Source organism: Pagrus pagrus (assembly GCF_965226575.1).
Source record: "Pagrus pagrus genome assembly, chromosome: 10".
Lineage (NCBI taxonomy): Eukaryota > Metazoa > Chordata > Actinopteri > Spariformes > Sparidae > Pagrus > Pagrus pagrus.
Window position 1 is genome coordinate 23,656,576 of NC_140194.1, and position 22,395 is coordinate 23,678,970.

Sequence of the window (22,395 nt, forward strand, 5' to 3'; positions counted from 1 at the left end):
TGTAGATTCAATCGTGAGGTGATGGTCTGAAAAAAAAAAAATAGTCTGGTGATACCTGTTAGTAGTAGAAGAAACTAAAAATGTCAGACATATTTTCTTTTAAGGTTACTTTTGCAAAGTAGCTACTTACTAGAGGGCAGCCACCCCCACCCACACACTCCCAGAGAGACTGCTCCACAGACACTCACACCTACCTGCACTAAAGTGTGTGTAGATGAGGGCTGGTACAGTGGAGCAAGCCACTGTGAGGCATATGAAGGAGGGGGCCAATCTTTAAAAACTTAAAAAGACATTGCTTTCAGACAAGTGTTTTCAATGAATGTTATCATATTATTTAAAATTATATGCTTGATGCCATTGAGGGAGATAACTCTGTTTTTTCCTAGGAAGGGGATTCTTAAATGTGACAATTCTTGAACTAACATAATAGTATATTTAATTTCTTGGTGTTCAGACATTTGGTCAGTCAAAACAAAACCTTAAACGGTGTACCCTGGGTCACCATTCTGATGCCTTGCAGACGAAACAATTACGTGGGAAAAAAATGTGATAGATTAATTGCTAATAAAATTATTGTTAATTGCAACCCTAATCCGAATACTGCATACAGCATGCAGCATACACAGCAGCTCAAAGCACCAGTGTGCCAAGTACAGCCTCACAAAGCTGCCCACATGGCTCTAGACCTTTTTTTTTTTGTTGATCATAATCACAGCAACTAGCCCCTATTCATCCTGGCTAGTTGTTGTAATTATTATCAGAACTGTATCCTGTTGTCTGTGCTGTGCTCAAGTTTCAGCCTCCATCAGTTTTAAGAAGTTGTCCAGAAGTTCAAAGTGTGTAATTACCATTTCAGAATATCAAGGGGCACTCATGGTCAGCCAAGAAACAGCTAGTGTGGGATGGTGTGTGGGCTTCTCTGAAACTAACTTTTATTCAAACTTGTTCTGTGTTTCTTTCCTCCAGGTGACCAGCTGTGACCTCGCACCATGGCCTACACTCTAGGCTCGGCCAATGAGGGCCAGACGCGCAGTGTCGGACCTCAGCACTGCGTCACTCGGGTGGAGCTGTCTGTCACCGCAACCAGCCTACTGGACCGAGATGTAGCCTCCAAGTCGGACCCGTTCTGCGTTCTCTTCCATGAAGTGGATGGAAACTGGGTGGAGGTAAAGATGGAGGGATGATTGGGTAGAAGAAAAACTGCTAGATGGAGAAAGAGAGAGGTGGAGAAAGATATTAAAGAAAGGTGTAGGAGTGAAGAAGAGGTGTGTTTTGTCTTCATAAAACAGGTGGTAAATGGAGAGAAGTCAGCAGGATGAATGTGTCAGATTGGGGAGAAAAGGCTGAAGAGGAGATAAAATATTCGTGTTTGGATCATAAGGAGTCAAACCCATTTCTGGTGCTTCTCCATGCTGTGTGTTTCAACTCTGGGAGGCGGAGAGAAGAGGATAAAAGGGAGGCAGAAATAAAAAGATTGAAGGGAGGATGGAAGATTTAAATAAGTGCTTTCAAGGTCAGGTCCACCGTGCTGGCTCTTGCTACACAGCAACGACTAGAGGATTTTGTCTCTTGTCTATGTTACTTTACAAACACTATATGTTGTGAACCAGATCCAAACTCATGATGTCTTGACCATCTGGCATGATCCCGGCGTGCTGTGCCCAGTAGGATGTTGAAACATTTGTGAGCATTCTTCCAGGCTCTGTAGATTTGGTTAAAGGCGCTTTTGGTGCTGCCAAGATAATGATATAAGTTTCCTCAAGTAAGCCTTTTGTTATTATTGATAACATTGACATAAGAGCCAGCCTGATAAATAGGTATGCATTATGTTACTTGCAGATATACTGTATCAGTATATATGTTGTGAACTTTCAAATATCTACAACAATATTGGTCTCAGAAATCCAGTATTGGTCATACTGTAATTGAAATTTCAGGCACTGCCACTATATCATCACTTCTAACCTTTGATTGGAAAGATAAAAAGAAAATTTCAGATGTAAAAGCAGGCTGACGAGTCATAGACCATGTCTGGATAAGCAGGGAAAGCATAAAAGACTTCCTGAAAGTGAAAATCCTGGATGGATAGGACATTTGAAGACACTTAGACTTTAAAGTATACAGTCTATGGTTTGAAAGTAAAGAAAAAAAAGCTTGTGTTATTGTGGTATCATTATTGTAGGAAGATAATCTTTGCTTTGCACTGACTGATAGCAAGAAGGTGCTGTGATCAGATTTCCTGCATAGCTGTTAGCTTGGATGTAGCTTGTTTTCTTGTTTGCTTGGACTTGTCCCATGCAGTTGTTTACTGCCTCAGTCCAAAGACATGCAAGTCGAAGGCTTGTTCACACCAGGATTTAAAACAGTAAAATGTAATGGCGAGGTCAATTAGTTCTGCTGGAAACGCTACAATTATTTGGTCTGCCCAGCGAGGCTAAATTAATCAGTGCAGATGTTCTGTGTACAGTTCAACTTTTATGAAGTTTGATATGCAAAATCAGGCTGTTGATCAATAACAAGCCATCTTGGCAGTGTTGACCAAAATTGAGGAAGCTATTGTAGCTTGTTAGCTGTGTCGGACCATAACCCTTTTAATAAACTTATTTTGGTTGCAGTAAAGCTGATCCACAAATTATCTGTGGTTTGGAGGCAGTTATGAAACAGAAGTCAATGGTATGAATTCTTTCTTTGCAGTTTACCCACATTCATTAGCGCGGAGAGATCTGTTTTCCCTCTTCAGTAACTTTTATTTAACCAAAATAATAGTCAGAAAGAAAGAATATAGCCAGAAGCTCTGGGAGCTATAGTGACTAGTGTTGTGTTAAAAGTTAGCTCATCTCCTACAGCCACTCACTTTGTGGTCTGGCCACTGCATTAGCCCTGTGACAGACTAACAACCTCTCCAGGGTTTATTCCACCTGTAGCGCACTGTGTACTGGGACAGGCTCTCGTCCCAGACAACACAGCTGGAATAGAAGAAGACTAAAATTCGGGATTTGTTAAGGAACTGAATTAAATGAGCACAATCACAATTAGTATCAGAATTAATTAAATGTAGAATATATTTGACTATAGATTTTAGACATATGAATACATTAGAGAAGTTGAGTCCGGCCACATTGTACTTTGTGTCCTGTTTTTGTTTGCAGAGCCTTCCGCCTCGCTTTAAATCTATAAGCTAATGCAATGTAAATGTATGATGTACAGTATTTTCATGGTGTAGAAAAAGAAAGCTGGAGATGCTCAAGAGGAACACGGTGATGAAGTTTTGGTGTGTAGGCAGCTGCCTCAAGGCTTTTTTGTAGCAAACAGCTGGTCAACAGGGCAAGCTGGCTTTGGTGTACATGTGTGCGTGCGTGCCTGTGCGTGTGTGTAGGCGAGTGCCTCGGGTTGTAGCTAGCTGTCGGTCAGCAGGGCATGTGGCTCCGATGTGAAATTGCTAACCGTTACTATGGCAACGGGAAGGGAAACAAAAGCTTAGTGCTCCTGGAGTGAGGAAACGATGGAGGAGGCGAAATGAGGCCCAAACCTTTTCTCGGATATTATCCACAGCTCGCTGTTTCGCTCACACCCCGGCTTTCTCACTTTCTCTGATCCCCTCCTGTTGGCTTTGTTTTCTCTCCTCTGATTGCCTTTCTCGTTTCTGTCACCAGCCTTGCGCTCTGTGTCTCACTCTGTCTTACTGTCTGTCTGTCTGTATGCCTTGTGAGATAGAGGTGTGACAAAACAGCTGGGTTCATCGGGGAGATTGGGATTGAGAGGGTAAGAAAGGGGTAAGAGTGTGAGAGTGAGGAGGTGTGAGAGAGGCAGATGAGATAAGGGTGGAGGGGAAGAGATGATGAGGGGAAATTAAAAAGAGCAAAACGACAATGGTGAGAACATGATTGAGCGACAGATACGAAAGCAGTAATGGAGGAACCCATGATGGAAAATATAATAGAAGCCAAAACAGGTGTTAGAGAGGAAATAAATATTTCTGCCATGTAAATGATGTGGCACCGTTAGCTGACTACTTGGGCTATTTTCTCGAGCCCTTTTTTTTTTTTTGACTAACTCCAAATCCTCATACTAATCTCAACACGTGTTATGATCACAGATGCCTGTAACACTGCAAGTGAGAAGTCACATTCAGCGTGATGCCAGAATCAGTGGGGTATAAAATCACGTCTTCAGCAGTGTGCTACTGTTGGGTGAAGTCTTATGTAGCCTTGGGACGTCATTTGCAGGATAATTTTTTCTGCTAATGAACGATGTTTTCAATTAAATTGTCGCTTTATTATACAAATTTTGAATGGAGCATCTAAGAAAAATAAGCTGAATGAGACTTCAAAAAAGTCTTCATCAGAACAGGGTTTGTCTCCTTCGTTAGGTTACTTTTTGATTCAGTGATTTAACAGATTATTTCAAATATCGGAATAAAGGTCAACCCTGGATTATTGAAGCTAATAGATCTAATCAATACTGTTATGTTACTACTGTATTGTGATGTTAAAAGTTGAAGATCACAGTGACAAACCAAAAGATAATTATGATTCAGTTCTGTAGCTTCCCTCAATTTTGTGGAGCGTCTGTTGTGTCATTGTATTTGTTTTACAGCCTATAAGGGCTTGTGTTCACATAGTGTTTTTTTGGGGGCAGAAAAGCACTGCATTGCACTTACTTGAGAGAAAAAACGCTGCACGTTGGTTTTGATTGACATCTGCTAACACTATGGTAACAGAGGGCTGACCACACAAGCTTCTAACATGTAAGCACAACACTCACCAGCATTCAGTGTGCAGACAATCTGCTCCCACCCTGTTACGATAGTTTCCATCTGATAAAGTTCAGGATAGACAGACACGCACAAAACAAGCTTTTCCTCAATTTTCTGGCTTACCAGGGCGACGGGTGACGGGTGGCATGATCTAATGTATGCTTGGATGCCTGAAAAAAAGCCACAGTGACACCACCAGCACCTTTAAAGCTGCGAAATAAAGGCAGAGTGCTCTGAAGAAAGACGCTGGGCCCAGTGCTATTTCTCTAGAGGGCTGCATGCCACTGCATATGCTTGCTCCTCATTAGAAACAATTGAAAAAAGACGCTGGTGCTCAGAAGAGGAAGCTATGTGGATACAGGCCCAAGGATCGGATACCATAAATTCACTGTACACTACATACCATACATAGATAACAGCAATCAGACAAAGTTAACTAGCTAGTGGAACATAGATTGAGACTTCTCAGGAGTTGGTTAAAAATAATGTAGGATAGAAAGAGAGCGAGTATTGGACCTGAGTGAAAACCAGGGTTACGTTAGCTGGCATATGCTTTTTGCTTGGAGGGTAAGGAGCTCTTGGACCTTGTTGTCTCCCCAGTTTGCAGACATTTTGAGGTGGTGCCACTCTTCATCTTCGATGCTAACTGCTGTTATCTGTGTTTTAAATCCGTTGCTTATCAGTCGCACACATAGCATGTTGCCAAAAAGTCAGTCCTGGTTACTCACCGCCTCACTCTTTTTACACAGAACACATTGGGCACTGTTACTACCTCCGCTGTCGACAGAACAACAATGCCCCCCAATTCTGCCTTTGTACCTTATATACAGAGTGGTGAGGCAGAAAAAAGGCACACTGGCTGTGTAGATCCTACAAATGCCCATTGGGCATGAAAAAGTGGATAGAATCAACAAAATACCATCTGTGGTAAAACCATATAATTTTTTTAAGGTCATAATGGACTGGATTTGTGTGTACAAAAGAGGGCAAAAATAAATGTTTTGGTGCTGCATGTTTGTGAGCGATTCCTTTTTAACAACAGCTTCTCTGATGGCTGAGTCTTTGAAACCACTTGGGCCCGTCTCATTGATTCCACCCCTCTAGCACTGAGCTGTTTGGCACTGCTGTCTCTCTTTTCTTTACCTGCATGTTTAAACCACACACATTTTCACCATAGACAGTGAAAATTAAAACTCTGAAATCACTTCTGTGCTTGTTCCAAACCCCATCAGGTCTATCAGGTACACAACTCTCAGCTCCAACCAGCCAAAAAATAACTGACAATCAACAAACACCTTTACACAATGGGAAATTTTGTGCTCATAAGGGAGCTTGCAGAACACACACTAGCAGGCTGAGCAACAAAATGGACAAATAGTGTTGTTGTAGCTGTATGTGTTTATGCTTCAGGTTTGTCTACAGTCAAGACAATTTGGCGTTAGTGCCTCCTGTAGTAATCTATTGTTGCATCCAGTTGTTGATATTGTTGTTATCGCACCATTTGTATCTCAGAGGAAAAAGTACGGTTCAGATCTATAAAAAACACCAAGGCAAAAAGAGGATTGTGCCACAGGGTCTGATTCATTTCCAGAGCCAATCAGCCAGGCACACAAATATGAGACATGCACTTCAGCCTGACAGGCTGCCATGATGCCCCTGTAATATCAGTTTTTAAGCTACAAAGTGCAGCCATTCGTCTCTGCTTTTTCCCATGCGCCAGACAGGTGGATAAGCGTTGTAAGCACTGTAAACACGCCAAAAGTAAAATGCTTTTCCCTCTGAAACAGGTCTGCAGCTCAGGTCTCTTCTCAGTTCTTTAGTAACAGTGTTTACAATCAGATATTTTGGATACAAGTATTTATTATAGGCTCTAAAAGGTTGTTTTTTTTTAGCTCTACAGTTATTTGACACTTTACTCAAAGTGAAAATACTGACACATGTCAAACAGTCAGGATTTTTAGCTGCCTTTGGACAGAATCAGAACAAAATGATTTGATTTTCCACTCTGACCCCTCAGCAAAAAGTCTGTAGAACAGCTGACTACCAAAAGCTGATCTGGAGGTTGAGGTGAATGAGGTAAGTGAGTAAAATCATACATTTTGTTGCCACAGCAGCAGCTCTGTGAGGCTGTACCTAGGCTAACATACTGTTTAGGAGGTTAAAGGCTGACCTTGTTCACCAAGCGTGTTAGCTAACATTTCAAAATAAGCTCAAAACACAAAAAGCATGCACTTAGGGGAATGGCATTAGTTTTGCCAAAAATTAGTCTTAACCCAAAGTTTTGGACAATTGAAACAAGGCAGACAGTTGTTTAACAACAGCTATAGAAATGCACATATTTAGATACTGAACATACATTTCCCTTGTCCCTTAGCAAATGATATAAAGGCAGATGCTATTTGCACCCAGGTGTCCGTAGCCAACGATGCTATTCACACCCTGGCTATAATAGCCAATGATAGGAAACCTAACCAAAAAGCAACTTAAAAAAACTGACAAATAAATAAAAAATAAAAGACTGACTGCAGAACTTAAACCCCAGTTTCTACGTAAACATCCTGTATTTGACCAATTTACCCAACACTACTTCATACCTTAACTTTTCCCACCTGCCGATATCTAGGCTAGACCTAGACTCATAGCACAGTTGGGCAGGACTTGCGCTCAGCAAACATCGAATCACAAGGACACGTAAAGGCAACAAGTACTCGCCAACCTGGGCCGAGGGTGAGGGAGCTGAGTGACAATAGTCATATATCTGCCACATGACTGTTCTCACCCTGGTACAAATAGACACTCTGTCTTAACAGTCTAGAAATTGTAAATATTATATTCTTAGAGTGATTTTCCAGATTTTAAAAGACACTTAACATTACACCCTGGGTAAGTCAACAATAATCTACTGTCTGTACTGAAGCTGTACTTAAGCATAGTGCTTTACGATAGCAAATGCTAAAGTTAGCGTACTACATGCTCACAGTGACAACGGTAATATGCTGCATGTTAACATTGTCATTAGCAAGGTATGTTTACCTTATTAAGCATGAGTGTGTTAGCATGCAGACATTTGTCTAATTAGCGCTGAACACGAAAAACATCTGAGGATGATAGAAATATCATTAGAAAATCAGTTTTGCAGACAAAGTGGAGTTCTGACTGATGAGTGCACTAAATGACATTACATAATTTCATGGCAATCCATCCAGTAATTTTCAAGATCTCTCACACCTGATTGCCCTTAATCTGTGTGTGAACTGGTTCAAATCAGCTCACTTAAATTTAGAAACACTTTCGTCCAAACACTGAAGCACCAAACTACAATTTATTACCACAGTGATAAAATATGACAACAAAGTAAAGTGGTTTGTTTTTGTGCCTGTGAATTAGCAGGACAGATGTTCAGTGTGCCAGGGTGTTGACTTTTCATGGCCACCATCCCCAATGTACCTGTCCAATGACCATTCAAAAATGCCTTTTATATTCACTCCAATTCAAAAGTGGCATTTAGTGACGTCATCTAATGGTGGATAAACACACTATGCAGTGTACTCTGGGTGAGTCACACTTGAGAGTAGCACTGCAAGTGTGTATTAGTCATCCAACCACCCGGTTTTAAGGGACCCAGAGCAAATAACATGACTCTCATAGTGCTCTCACAGACGCCCACACACTCTGAACTGTCTGTGTGCTGTCGGGGCTATATTTTGGGGGCAATGAGAGCTCATCACCTGTAATACCTCAAAGCTGGACTGACCTGGGAAAAGTAGCACTGAACTCAACAGTGAACCAATGACTTTAATGTGAGGGGTCACAGTGCTGAAATCAAAGTAAGACAACTCTGCAACGTCACTAAGCCTATTAGCCTTTTTTAGCTCTTTGCTTTACATTTGGGTCAGCCTCGCTAGTGCACTCTCACCATACCCTGTTTCAGGCAGTAGCAGGCTGCTCTTTGAAGCTGCTGAACATTAGCTGCCCAGCATAAAAGACCAACAGCTAATTTTAGTAAATAGCTCCAGAAGAAAGCAGCTAAAGACCAAAATATTTCTAGTGTCATGGCTCTCAGGATGGCAGTGTCGATGTGCAGCCCTGGTGACTTTGGTGATATAGTACGCTGACTTTTGTCTTGCGACATCATGAGCTGGAATTTTTTATAAGAAGAAGAAGAATCTTTATAATGAAATAAAGCATAATGAAACTGGTTCTCTGAATTTAACCCATCACAGAGGAGCAGTGGGCAGTGTATGGCACCTGGGGACCATCTCCAGATCTAAGCCAAGGGCACTGGAGAATTAACCTAATGTACATGTTTTGATGCCCCAGCAGATAATTAAACCCAGGACCTTCTTGATGTGAAGGAGTAGTGCCAACCACTGTGCCACCCTTGCACTGTTTTATTGAAATGCCTTAAACTTGTAAGATTGATTGATCAGAAAATCTGGCACATACATTTATGTCCTCCTCAGAATGACAGAATGATGTAATAATTTGTAATTATATGGCAAAAATTTTACCTGCTTTTGTTATTGTCTTAGTTAACATGTTAGCATGCAGACATTAGCATTTAGCTCAAATCACAGCAGTACAAGTACCGGCCTCACAGAGCCACAAGCATGCCTGTAGTCTTGTTTCTCAGGCCATGGTAGAGACCTACAGTGCTCACTAGTGCTGTAGGTTGTTAAGGTAATAAGATACCTACTAATACCAAATTATTTCCTCATATACGCCCACTAATTTGCATTTATCAGACCTTGATTTCTTCACACATTTTTAGACATTTGTCATTAAATAAATACAAATAAACCCCTTTTATTTTTAACATTTTATTGCTTTTGCTCTTGTATTTCATTACTGGTGATAAGATGGAGAAACTCAATCCAGCAGAGTGGTAAATGCAGTGGAGTGAAAGCAGCCAGAGACTAGAGTGGCTTCATTATCATTTTCATTTGCATCGGTACAGGAATTAAAGAGGCTGGATGTGGAGGAGTCAGAGACAAGCTTCACTGACACAATCAGACACCTACCTGTTAGAATAATGGTATGATTAAATCAGGTTTTCCATGTAAACACAATATCTTGAATATGATAACAATCAAGATAAGACGTACAGTTTACAAATTTGCATGTAAACTTATAAAATGTGATATAAACTGTTTTATTTAGTTAAATGGTTCATTCTTATTCACAGTTCCTGAGCAGGTTGATGTTAAAGTTTAAACTGAAAAACTGACTCTTATTTGTGATCACTGTTCAGTGCCTTTTTAGTAAAACCACACCGTTCCTCTGGTTGCACAGGTACAGCTGCAGTCCACTTGTAATGCATGTAAATTAGTTTTTCTCTCTCCTTGTTTCTTGTCTTGTAGCTTGGTCGCACTGAAACGGCAGTGAACAACTTGAACCCGGTGTTTGGAGTGAAGTTTCAGGTGGACTACCACTTTGAGGAGATCCAGAAGCTCCGCTTTGCCATGTTCGATGAAGACAAGTGTGCCACGCAGCTCTACGAACACGACTTCCTGGGAGAATTCATTTGTACACTGGGAGTGGTATGGAGCGATTTATCCTCTTCTCCCCTTCTTCTTCGTTCACTTTTTCATGAAAGCATGAAACTTGGTACACTTGTACACTTGTACCATCGCAACCAATTTACTTTCCGCCATAACTGAACTATTTGTTTTGCATCATATCTCCTGGACCAAACGTGATAGCACAGAAAAGGTGATGTCCACCCCCATGTTTTGATGGTCAAGGATTACACTGATAGATATATGACATGAAGAATTGGTCATGTGAAGAGGTGATGGTGAATTCTGTTAAACTGTGACAAGGAAACTAGAGACACATCAGCCACGATGCTCATTAACATGTTGACCCACGAGTACTCAGTAGTCATTACTACATTATTACACAAGTTCTCAGTAATCATGGGTCTCACCACACCCATCTTCAAACTCGGCTTTCATTTTGATTCCAACTACACACCTATAAAGTTTCATGACTGCATCTTGCACAGGTATGGTGCTATGACACTGACAAAATGTGTTCACAGAAAGACATACCAGTTCACCTTTACAGTGTGTGTGTGAGCCTGTGGCATCGCTCTCTCCTGTCCCTCCCTTTATGTACCTCCCTCTAAACTGGGGCTGTTTTTACTTTTAAATCCTGCAACTCCTTCACAGAACAACTAGAGACCATCTTGTGACAGGATCACACCTTAACAAGGAATGAACAACATTAGACGTGGTATAGTTAACTTGTTTCACCAAACTCACTTCTCTAATGTCACCTGTTCCACTGCACCATTCACATCACAGCAGGTGTGATCCCACTGACAGATGGTCTTTTACCTGTAGTACAAGTAGTAGACTGTACAAGTGTACCCAGTTTCATGTTTTTATCTGTGAGTGAACAATTCGACTCAAATTTGTCGCATATCATCTGGATTACTGGACGGATATTTGCTAAAATGTAGATGCGAGGTGATCAGAAGCCACAGATGACAAGCTACACACACACACATTCCCACAATAATAGTCAGAGAACTCTGTGAAGAGACTAGTTAGTGTGCGTACTACTCAAAATGAAACTAGAATGAGCTTATTCAGGTGATAGGGTTCGAACTGTATTTTAGAGTAGGAGAGACCAGCATAAAGATGTTCAGTGGTTCAAATCTGTATTTATATAGTTTTATGTTTTGTCTCATCTGTTCTTAAATTATTCCTGTCCTGTGTGTCTCTCTTAAATTGTCCACTAGATTGTGTCCAATAAGAAACTTCACAGACCGTTGATCTTAGCCAATGGGAAGCCAGCTGGCAAAGGATCCATTATGGTAAGAATCAGCACTGCCAAAAGTATTCTTCTTTCTTTCTGTCTTTTGTCTTGAAACACACACGCGCACACACACCCACACACACACACACACACACACACACACACACACACACACACACACACACACACACACACACACGCAGTACCATATCATCAGGTTGCAGTGGTTGGTCATGTGGATGCAGTTGCTGTTACTATAATGGGTTGTTTACTATTGTTGATGCTGACAATGACAGTGAAGATGTTACTGAGGCTGTTAGTTTCACTGATGACTCTGTTGCTGCCCTACTTGCTGCTGTGGTCTTTTTGCAGCAGTTAATGTTGTGTTGTAATTTTTTTAGATAACAGCTCAGGAGCTGTCTGACAACAGAATCATCACTTTGACCCTGAGTGGGCGAAAACTGGATAAGAAGGTAGGCGGTTAGACCCACACACACACATGCATATACACACACATACAAGCACAGAGACACACACTCTGGATGCAAATGCAAGCATGCACACTCAAAATGCATTAGAGCAACACATACTGCTTCAGGACACACAAGCAAAGCCCACACAGACAATATTTACAGTAACTGTTTTCACAATGTTCACCTTTGTCCGCCAACTAATAGGCTGCCTCGTACAGTGATAGTTAGAAATGAAAATCATCCCAGATTTATATTTTTTATGTGGACCAATGCTATGCCATACCAGCTGCTGTCTTCTTCAAGGGAAGAATGAAGCAGGGTCAGAAACAGCACAGCTTGAATTGTGATTTGAACTAATGCTGATGTGTGCCTGCTGTGTAGCCTCTGGTTAAACCACCAGGATACACACAAAGCACAGTGACTGCAGGAGCTCAGGGTATCTTTTAATAAATATGTTAATTAAACAAACTAAAGACCTCCAATGCAATGTGATGTGTCTTTTCTTGGCCACTGCAATTTAATTTAAAATAACTATAGTCAAATTGTGAAACAACTGTTGCAGTTTGTCTGAGAAGAGGAGGAATAAGAATAAAACAGGTTTCATCCTAAAAAAGACTTTATAACAAACTGTCTCTTGTGTGCAGGACTTTTTTGGGAAGTCAGACCCGTACCTGGAGTTTCACAAGCAGGGTGAAGACGGCAAATGGATGCTGGTGCACAGGACAGAGGTGAGTCATCGGCAGAGATTAAAAGCACCTTCAACTAACTGTCATTATTGTCAACCATAAGCTGTCATCGTCAGCAGTACCAGGTCTTACAGAAGGTCATACAGCATAAATTTAACAATAAGTGTAGCCTGGATGAAACCGATTACAGCCCCAAGTGTAGATAATTCTACTGTAGCTACAACTGGATTATATATCTGCTGCTGTGCCTGTCTCTGTGTCTGTGACCTCAGGTCATAAAGAACACTTTGGACCCATCGTGGAAATCCTTCACTGTGCCGCTGATATCTCTCTGCAATGGAGATGTGGACAGAAACATCAAGGTCAGTGCTCAGAGTTTCAAAAGTTTCAAAAGTTTCAAAATTGGTATGGTATTTAAATCTGGACATTATTTAATGTTAGCAGTGTGGATTTACACGGGAAAGAGGGCAAGTTTGTGCTCTGGATAGTATTGCATCGTCATTTGGTCATGTTTTTTCAATGTTGTGCTGTAATCAAAAGCCCTGGTCTCGCAACAATGTGTTTGAGTCCAAGTCCAAAAAGTGTTACCATCGATAAAAACATGAAACAGATTACAAATTTTTATAAAAGCTAACACTTAAGTGAATTAGTCATTTGAGTCAGAGAATGATCACATGCGCAAGTGTGATAAGTAAAGAGAAATGTAAGGAGGACAGTTGACTGCTTGAGTCTCAAAACGGATGCTACACATGCTAACCACGTCATGGAAAAGATGATGTCATGATTTGATGTGTTCAATGACAGGTCCTGTGTTACGACTATGATAACGATGGAGGTCACGACTTCATAGGAGAATTTCAGACCACGGTTACCAAGATGAGTGAAGCCCAGAACTCAGTGGAGGTAAAACATATTTGATGCTAGTGTTATGAAGTATGTGTTTGTCAGTTCAATTGACTGTTGTCGTTGTAATGTGAGGTTCTGTACTATCACTGTTCTGTCATTCAGTTAGGTATAAGTACAGCGTAGAGCTTAACATTTCCAGCTACAATATAACCCCAGTTCTTTGAAAACACAGTCGGATACATCTCTCAAGACCCTTAAATCTTGGTTTAAAGGAAAGCTAACTAACCAGTTACCATCAGCCTTAGCTTTACTATGATGCACTTAACAAACTTAGCATTACCATGTTACACTAACATGCTAGATGTACACATGGACCTATTACTACTGGACACAGCTTTGGAGGCAGAGCCCCATTCATTCCTATGAAAGCTGCTCAGTGGCGCATGCAGCAAAAATTGCAGACCCTTCAGGTAAAGACCCTTCTTTCACCATGTTAGCTTATGGGAAAAAGTCTTTTTGGGCCACAGTGCATCCTGTGACGATGTAATTACACGGTTTGGCCACTATGAAAACTGGCTTCAGAGCCTGGCGCTCCTCCTTGGATGTACACGTTAGCAGGCTAACACTCTAAATGACATGTGCATTAAGCCATGCAGCTGCCAAATCTGTAATCATTTTTACTTGACAGCAGTTAGTCTTTATAGTTTCTCAAGAGTTTCCAGAGGCGGCGAGTTGTGCTGGATGTCCCTGATTTGCATAAAGTAGCCTAGTAGTCAATTTTATGCAAATGTACAGCAGGCAACGTGATGCCTGAAGCAGCTACCAGAATGCATTGCATGCCTTCTTACATAGACAATGAATGGGAAGCGTGGAAGTGACAGATCCTGTGGATCGAACCAAGACAGTGTAGAGCTGACACGCTGACTGTGACATGTCCTATAAACCATTTGCACCACCATCAGGCCACACCAATAATGGTAAGAATAGGCAATTTTTTAATATCCATCCAACCTTCTTCTATCCTGGTGTGTAATAAGCTGCTTTTGTGGTTACAGACTTCAGTTATTCCTTCCCGCAATTGCAGCCAATTCTGGCTTGAATATTAGCTGTAACTTCGTATGTTTATTCATTTTAATTTTTTTTTGTGTAACATTTTTGTTTATATTATGCAACAGACATAAAAGATGAATATGAGACAGAGAGGAAAGTTGAAGAGTGACGGTCATGACCTGGATTTACACGATTGCATTGTTCAGGTGCATGCTGCTCCTCAGCTGCTAAATCATTTTTAAACAGGAGGTCATGGTTTGATTTTAAACTTGAGAACATTTGTTTTTAAAATCTAGCAGCATTTATCTGATTGTGCACAAAATAAGTGAGAAACTGCTCTGTCATCAGCCAACGGATAACAGTTCTATTTTATCTTTAAGCTACACTGAATTGCCAACAACTCTGCCCCGTACTGGCTAATTTGCAGTTTAAATGCATTCATTCGCATCTATCAACAATGAAGCTGGAATAATCATGCACAGATTTGCATTGCTGCATTTTTCACACATTATGGCCACCGAGGACTGGTCGGGTCTTAAGCCTGAGCTGATAACGACTAAATACTACTGAGATTTATTCTTTTCACTTTTTCATTTCTTGCCTGCCAAAGATGTGAAGATGCATCAGAACACTGTTCATTCATTAGTAGCTCTGTGTGTGTTAGCGTGTGCATCTACGTGTGAGCAAATGTGTGTGTGTTCATTTGTGAAACAGCGTGTGTGCATGTGCCAAAGCAGCCTCATGACTTGTTCTCCCACTGAGTCCCTTAATGTGTGGTAATGTTGTGTGGGGGAAACACAAAATAACAAGCGAGGAAAAGACAGGCAGGACGGAGAGATGGGGGATGGAGGGAGAGAGAGAGAGACGGTGTGAAAAGAAGGATGAGAACATGAGAGGTGCTTTTGAGATGTAAAACAGCCTTTAGCTGAGCCAGAGTAACACGACAAGGCATTTAGAGCTACCTGTCATATGAATCACCAGCTGACTTAAGGCATGTGAGTCTGTGTAGTGTGTGTGTGTGTGTGTGTGTGTCAAATCTCTCTTGATCAAACACATGCTGTCTAATGTGTGTTGGTGAGAACTTGAAATGAATTGTTTTTAAGTATTTTTGTGAGGTCCCATATCAACTGTGTACCACTTCCAATAATATAGTTAACAATTAACTGTACTTACTGTAGGCGGTGTGTGGAAGACATGCAGATCCAAGTCACAGTCTCTCAGTCGTCTTTTCAATTCCCCCCTGCTCAACGCATACTCTTTCCAACTCTGCTGTCATCTCTACTTTTCTCATTATACTGCATTCAACTTTTATCTTAGTTTAGCCTCTTCTGATATTAATGCTTGTCATCTTTCTGTTTCTGTCTTTCTGCACAGGTGGAGTTCGACTGCATCAACCCCAAGAAACAGAAGAAAAAGAAGAATTACAAAAACTCTGGATTTATCATTGTCAAGTTATGTAAGGTGAGGGTGGATGGATGGATGGATGGATGGATGGGAGCGAGCAAAGTGGTATTTTTCCAGCAAAATCCTTGTTTTCTTCACTACCTTCATCTTTGGTGGCGTCTAAATTGTGACCCCTGGTATCATTGTTTTGGCAAGACATAGAAAATGATGACGGTTGGTTTCTTAATGTTAGCCTGTCATTAGCCTGGTGCATTGACCTGTTGAATCACATGTAAAGCACGTTTTCTACATATCGAATACATTTTTACTACTCCTCACATAATTTCTTACATAAACCTCAGGATAACTTTCTCATCAGCAAATAATAATACAACTTTGATTTGACTGGCAGATTGATTGAGTAAAAAGTAGAAATTAATCATTTAACCCCCTCAGAATCCACAGTTAGGGTATTAGGGTAATCAGTGTGTCCACCTGCTCTTGATTTAGGCTTTAAAATAACACTGAAAGTCCTTTTTTTGGAATAAACCAATTTTCATCACGTCCTGCTGTATGTAAACAATACCTCATGCATAAATCTTAAAGCTGCATTAAATCACTTCTGACCACTGGAGGGCAGAAAGTTTCCAAAACACACTTTCAGAAACACAGACCTGATGTTATGTCATTAGGTTGTTTTGGCTAACATTTAAAAAAAGAAAATGCTAACTGACGAAGACTGTCTGCAGATTTTTAAAAGTAGCGATTGCAGTCTTAAATTTAATTGACTTTAATTTAATTCAAGAGGCAAAGAGCTTCACAGAGAAACAGAGTTGGTAAATATTCCTCCGTGAGCTCAGCCTGCAGGGACATTTTTATTTGGTCCAGTTAGGTTTGCAGTTAACAGTTATTTATAACTGCTGATTGTTGTTTTCAATCATTGGATATTTGTTTTGTCTGTAATATGTTTGAAAACTCTGAAAAATGTCTTTCTCACTGTCTCAAAACTAGAACGAAAGGTGACGTTTTCAAATCTCTTGTTTTGTTTGATTAACAGTCTGAGATATTCAGCAGAAAATCCTCACATTTATGAGCTGGAAGCAGCAAATTCTTGGCACTTCTGCTTGAAAAAAACAAATGAAATGGTTAGCAGATTTTCCAAATAGTTGCCGATTAATTTCCTGTAAATTGACTAATTGATTATTTGGATCTAGAACTGTCTCAGCTCTAGATTCAGTCTTAACATCAATTGTACAGTATCACTCAGTGGCAGTTAAAGCTACATAAAAAAATATTTGTTGTCTGTTTAAGGTACATTTCCATTTCAAATATCAATATAATTACTTATAGTCATTAAAATTCTGAGCTAGTGGAACAAAAATAACTAACAGAACCTGAATGTTAACACATCATTCAGTCTCTCCTCTCGTCTTGTCGCCACACAACGACCCATCTTTCACTCGACTCAACGAAACATTTGATTAAAACCATTGTGGTTTTGATCGGCTGACACACTTCGAACTGGGCGTTCGTAACTCCCTCTGAATAACTAATTAGTGCGGCAGCTTTGAGCCTCACAGAGGACACATAAAGCTGGAACACTGAGTCTTTAGATGTCTATTGGAATGACATTAAAGCTCTGTGCATATGATGACAAGCTTTCATAATTGATTCTTTCCCTTCTTCCTCTTTTCATGCACACAATCATGGACTAGCCTTTGTACTGACGTGCGCATACACACACACAAACATATCCAGCACATGCACAAAACTGCTAATACAGTCATTATATTTGTTGGCTGCCAGCAGGGATTAGACTAATGACAGTAAAATCCATGCTAAATATTCATTGTAATTGGAGTAGAAATTGTGTTCAAACATGGTAATAATTGATGCTCCATTGGTGGTACCTTGAGTCAGAGACACATGGGCTGTTTTGTCAAAATTTTTGTGTTCTGCTTATGAGTACATTTATTTATTTTTACAGTGTGCTGTGCTTAGATAGGTTGTTTGCTACATTGACTGTGGTGTAAGAATTTGCCAAGAAAAAATGCTATCAAAGGACAAACAGCCTGTGTTTTTATCTAATGTAAATCAAAAATTTAAATGATGCAGTTTTTAATTTTCTCAATAGATCAATACTCTCTTCTTCTCTTGCTGGTTATAGTTATTTTCCTGAACTGTTTTCTCACTTTGTCCTCTAATTTTTTGATTCTTTAGATTACAAGAGACTACACTTTTCTGGATTACATACTGGGAGGATGCCAGCTCATGTTTACAGTGAGTACAATATAAGCGTGCCTGTTTCTCTGCCTCTGCAATGATGTGATAATGAGATACATGTTTCTGCACGCTTTTACTCTTGAAAAAAGATGGAAAACATTCAGATTTTCTATTTTCATCTCCCGGGGCTACAGCTGGATCGCGATCATTTACATAGAGAAAGGAAAAGTGTGAGGGACAGGGAGAAGGTGCTGAGAGACGGGGGGAGTAATGGGATTTTGTCAGACATTGAAATGTAGGTACTTTTGTTGAATTGTGAAAAGAGGAGCACAGAAAGAAAGCAGGGGAAGAGCTGAATACAAGATTTTATGTTTTAAAATGGGTGAAAGATACGGAAAGAGAAACGGGTAAAGAAAGAGAAAGGGAGATTTTACCAGAGGGCGGGAGCGATACAGAGAATTATCAAAGTCTATTTTGGTCTCTTGTTTGGAGAAACTCTTGTGCGCCACTGGTGATGTCACACCTTTGTGTGTAACTGAGAATGAGTCCTGTTTTATAATAGCCGATCTCACGGACACACTCTCTCACACATTGAGATGTTTTTATCATCATTGTTTTTGTCCAACAAATATAGCTGCCCTGTTGATGATTCTCAGGGCCATTCAGACTGACTCACTGTAACTGCAACACTTACACAATTTCTGAAACCAAATGCACACTTACAAAAATGCAAAGACACACATATGGTGCATATACAATGAGTGAGGACACACTCACTTTGTTGCAGCCTACATGCGCACATACACAGTGTTACTTTTTTTTCACTTCTTTATCTCTCCAACAATTTCCCAGCTTCGTGAGCCAGAACCAGGCAACAGATGTAGCACAGTACAGATAATGTAGTCTGTAACATGCTTGAATTTGTCCTGAAATTGTGCTCTGAGATCAGCACCTTCTTATAGAGTAATTTCTGTTATTGCATTTCTCCTCTCAGATTGTATTGAATGCATGAGTTGTTCTAATGTTTAGTAAAACAAGTGACTTAATACTTATGGATGGGAAAAGTTTAGATATAGTCATATTGCATATACTCTTATTCTTATTGGTACTCTGTTGGATGTGCTGCGGTGTGACTGTACAGATGACAATAACTCCGACCCTGAAGCAATTGCAATTTGATCCGAGGCAGCGTTTCAAAGAACTGTACTGTACTCATTGTTTTGTATGTTTGATCTTATTAATTAAAATCCATTTCAGAAGATGGACAGACAGTGGACAAGCACGGGTTCTTTTACTTATACTGTACTACATTGGGTGACAGAACTAGTGGTTGTGTGCTTAGGGTCAGTGTGTACCATCATTGTCATGACATTGTGCTTGCAGATAAGAAGATGTCTGTGGACCCTTGCATCATCTGTGTGGGTGCAGAAGTATAATTTGATCTTTACACTGTGATATGGTGAACAGCACTGAATTCTGATTGTACTGTCGGTCACTCAGACCAAGGTAACAATTCAAAATTGTAACTGAACTGAACTGAACTCAAAATTATTCAGCACAGAAACACAGGAATCTCCCATCGATCATATCTCAATACTATAACATCATGTTAACACTGCACTGTAGTCACTGAATGACAGACAGATTCAAAAAAGTAAAAAATTATTTCTTCAATTTCAAAATGTATTCAGCGTGTTCTGCTCAGCTCAACCTCTGATTTTTTGTTGAATGAACAATATTTCAGACCATAGCACACGTTTCGACTCGTGATCTTTAAAGTTAATAATTTTTTCCATTGTCTGTGGAAAAAATTAATGGTATATTAACTTGACCAGCTGTTTTAACCTGCGTCTCTGCTGTACTGGAAACAGCTCTAAAGAAGTGTCCTTTGTAGCATCTTGCACGTTGCACCTGAACCCCTCTTGCTCTTGTAGAAGAAGGTAAAGCTGTGATTGTGGGTAGTATATTTCTGGCTCAAGGTCTTGGTCAAGCACTAGAGAGTTGTTGTGCAGAGGTGACTTTACTTGTTCTGGCGCAGACATGATACCAGCGTCAGAGGATGTTCTGTACATCTCCTGGGGGGAGATTGCCGCTACTCTGTTAAATTCAGGGCATTGTTAAGGAGCACACACGCACACACACACACGCACACACACACACACACACACACACACACACACACACACAGACAATGACTATACTCACTGTCCCTTGTTTTTTTCACCCAACTTGTTGTTGGGAACGAGGCTTTAAGGAAAGAGCATAGTGGTGTTGCCATAGTGACGCTTTGTGCTGTTGATGACAATGTTGGCACCATAATGAATAAGTGAGGGAGAGAAATATCTACAAGAGTGTGAAAATGAGCATTAAAGCAGAATGTATCAATGCGTTTTTTTTAATCAGTGAAGAGGATGGTAGCCTCATCACGTATTGTCTGTTCAAAGTAGGATTACTTTACGTATTGACAATACATTTACAGCTAATTAAGAACATTTGATGTTTATTCTTTTATTAGTACTGTATGTATGAATTGACTATGAATTGACTATGTTGAAAATGAAAGTTATGTTTGACAATCCAAATGAGTGGCGTAAACAAACAAAAATATCTGACCAATCAAACAGTGATTATCCAATTACAGCTTAGCAGCAGGCAGGTCAGTCAAGCTTTGGATCCACAATTTGGAGCAGTGTTCATCCTGAAAGCTTTTTCTCTTCTAAAAAGTCTAAAAAGTGACTTTTTAAAGTCAGAATGTATTTCAATGATAATGTAAAAAAATTTAAATTTTTCCTTATCAATCTTAAAATAGGACTTACAACCTCACCGATGCAAAACAAGCACAATATAGTTTTTTTATTTCCATGTTTTGTACATGAATTAGTAACTGGTGAAGATGCTGACTTTTTTCCTGAGACATGTAGCTTTGCTCTTTTTTTGACCCTGTTAGCCTATCTAGCTAGTCAGCTACAGCTGAAGAATTCTGCTTGTGACAGATTTTATTTTCACCCGCCAAAATTGTTATTTGCTGGCTAGAAACGAGAAGCTACGTTTGTCTACCTCAGTTTGAAAACACTGATCCATTGTTTCAAATGGTACAAGATTGAGAGGTACATCCGCTCCATTATTATTGTAAACTGTATGTACTGTGCTAAAAAGGAAAGCTTGACAGGCATAGCAAAACTAACCAATGGGGGAGGAGTTTAGCACAGTTAATTACACCCAAAAATGTCAATAGAAGTCTAGCTATGAAAAAAAATCAATCAGGCTAACCCTCTGCTGCAATACTGTAATGTAGCTCCCACTTCATTGCTGAACAGCTGATGTAGCACTTAATTCCTCTCGTCTATGCTCTGGTCAGCTCTTGATGACTAGTTAAAACCAGAGTGGAGAGTTTGGACTTGTCCAGTGGTGATAGGATTTGAAGTTTACGGGCATTAAGACACTCTACATCCAGCCAGCTCTCTTTTGGATGATGAGGTGAATGAGAAACACTCCCCTCCGTCATTAGCCAACAGTGGAGTGCCTCAGAAAAAGGCTGGACAGAGTTGGGCAGCTCTCAGCTGTAGAAATACTTCTGAGTGTACTTCTGAGTTTGAATCCGGATGATGCTAAAACATCCAACATACAGTGTTAATAGAAAGATCACAATTAGAAAAATGGGTGCTTTGATTGGTTATAGATTGATTGATTGCTTTCCTCTCTTCAGGCCTTGCTTGCTTGTTTTATAATGAGCAGAATTTCACTGAACATTTGCCTGTTCTAGTGGGGGTGAGATGAGCAAATTTACGGTGGAATGGGAACTCTTAAATCCTCGCCGCTCCCTCCTAATCTCTTGCCTTTTGTCACAGACCTGCAGCTCTGTCACTGATGCACACACACACACCTAATACTGTCTTAACACAGATACTTCCTCTCAACAGCTTACAAACTCATTTACATACACACATGTGAGCACAAACATATAATATCCTCGTCACACGATTTACATGCAAACTCCCAAACCATGGCCGTGACACACACACCAGCATACACAAATCCAAACACAGTATCTTCTCCATACAGACGTTTTATCGCTCATACCTCAGCACTCTGAGCAACACTTATGCTGTGCACACACACATACAATATCTTCAAACACACACCTTCCCATCTTACGCACTCTGAATGATTTAGACATGCACAAGCACACATAATCTCACACTCAATCACCGAT

At 40.3% G+C, this 22,395-nt stretch overlaps 1 protein-coding gene across 1 annotated transcript in view; it reads left to right on the forward strand.

Moving 5' to 3' along the window:
* Positions 1 to 22,395, forward strand: part of cpne2 (copine II) — a 50,829-nt gene that overhangs the window by 3,299 nt on the left and 25,135 nt on the right. Inside the window, exons 2-10 of the mRNA XM_084363471.1 lie at positions 967 to 1,166; positions 10,117 to 10,296; positions 11,505 to 11,579; positions 11,923 to 11,994; positions 12,639 to 12,722; positions 12,953 to 13,042; positions 13,485 to 13,583; positions 15,951 to 16,037; positions 18,180 to 18,239. Of these exons, the coding sequence (XP_084219597.1) occupies positions 990 to 1,166; positions 10,117 to 10,296; positions 11,505 to 11,579; positions 11,923 to 11,994; positions 12,639 to 12,722; positions 12,953 to 13,042; positions 13,485 to 13,583; positions 15,951 to 16,037; positions 18,180 to 18,239 (924 nt within the window). The 5' untranslated portion in view covers positions 967 to 989. The remainder of the gene's footprint in view (positions 1 to 966; positions 1,167 to 10,116; positions 10,297 to 11,504; positions 11,580 to 11,922; positions 11,995 to 12,638; positions 12,723 to 12,952; positions 13,043 to 13,484; positions 13,584 to 15,950; positions 16,038 to 18,179; positions 18,240 to 22,395) is intronic.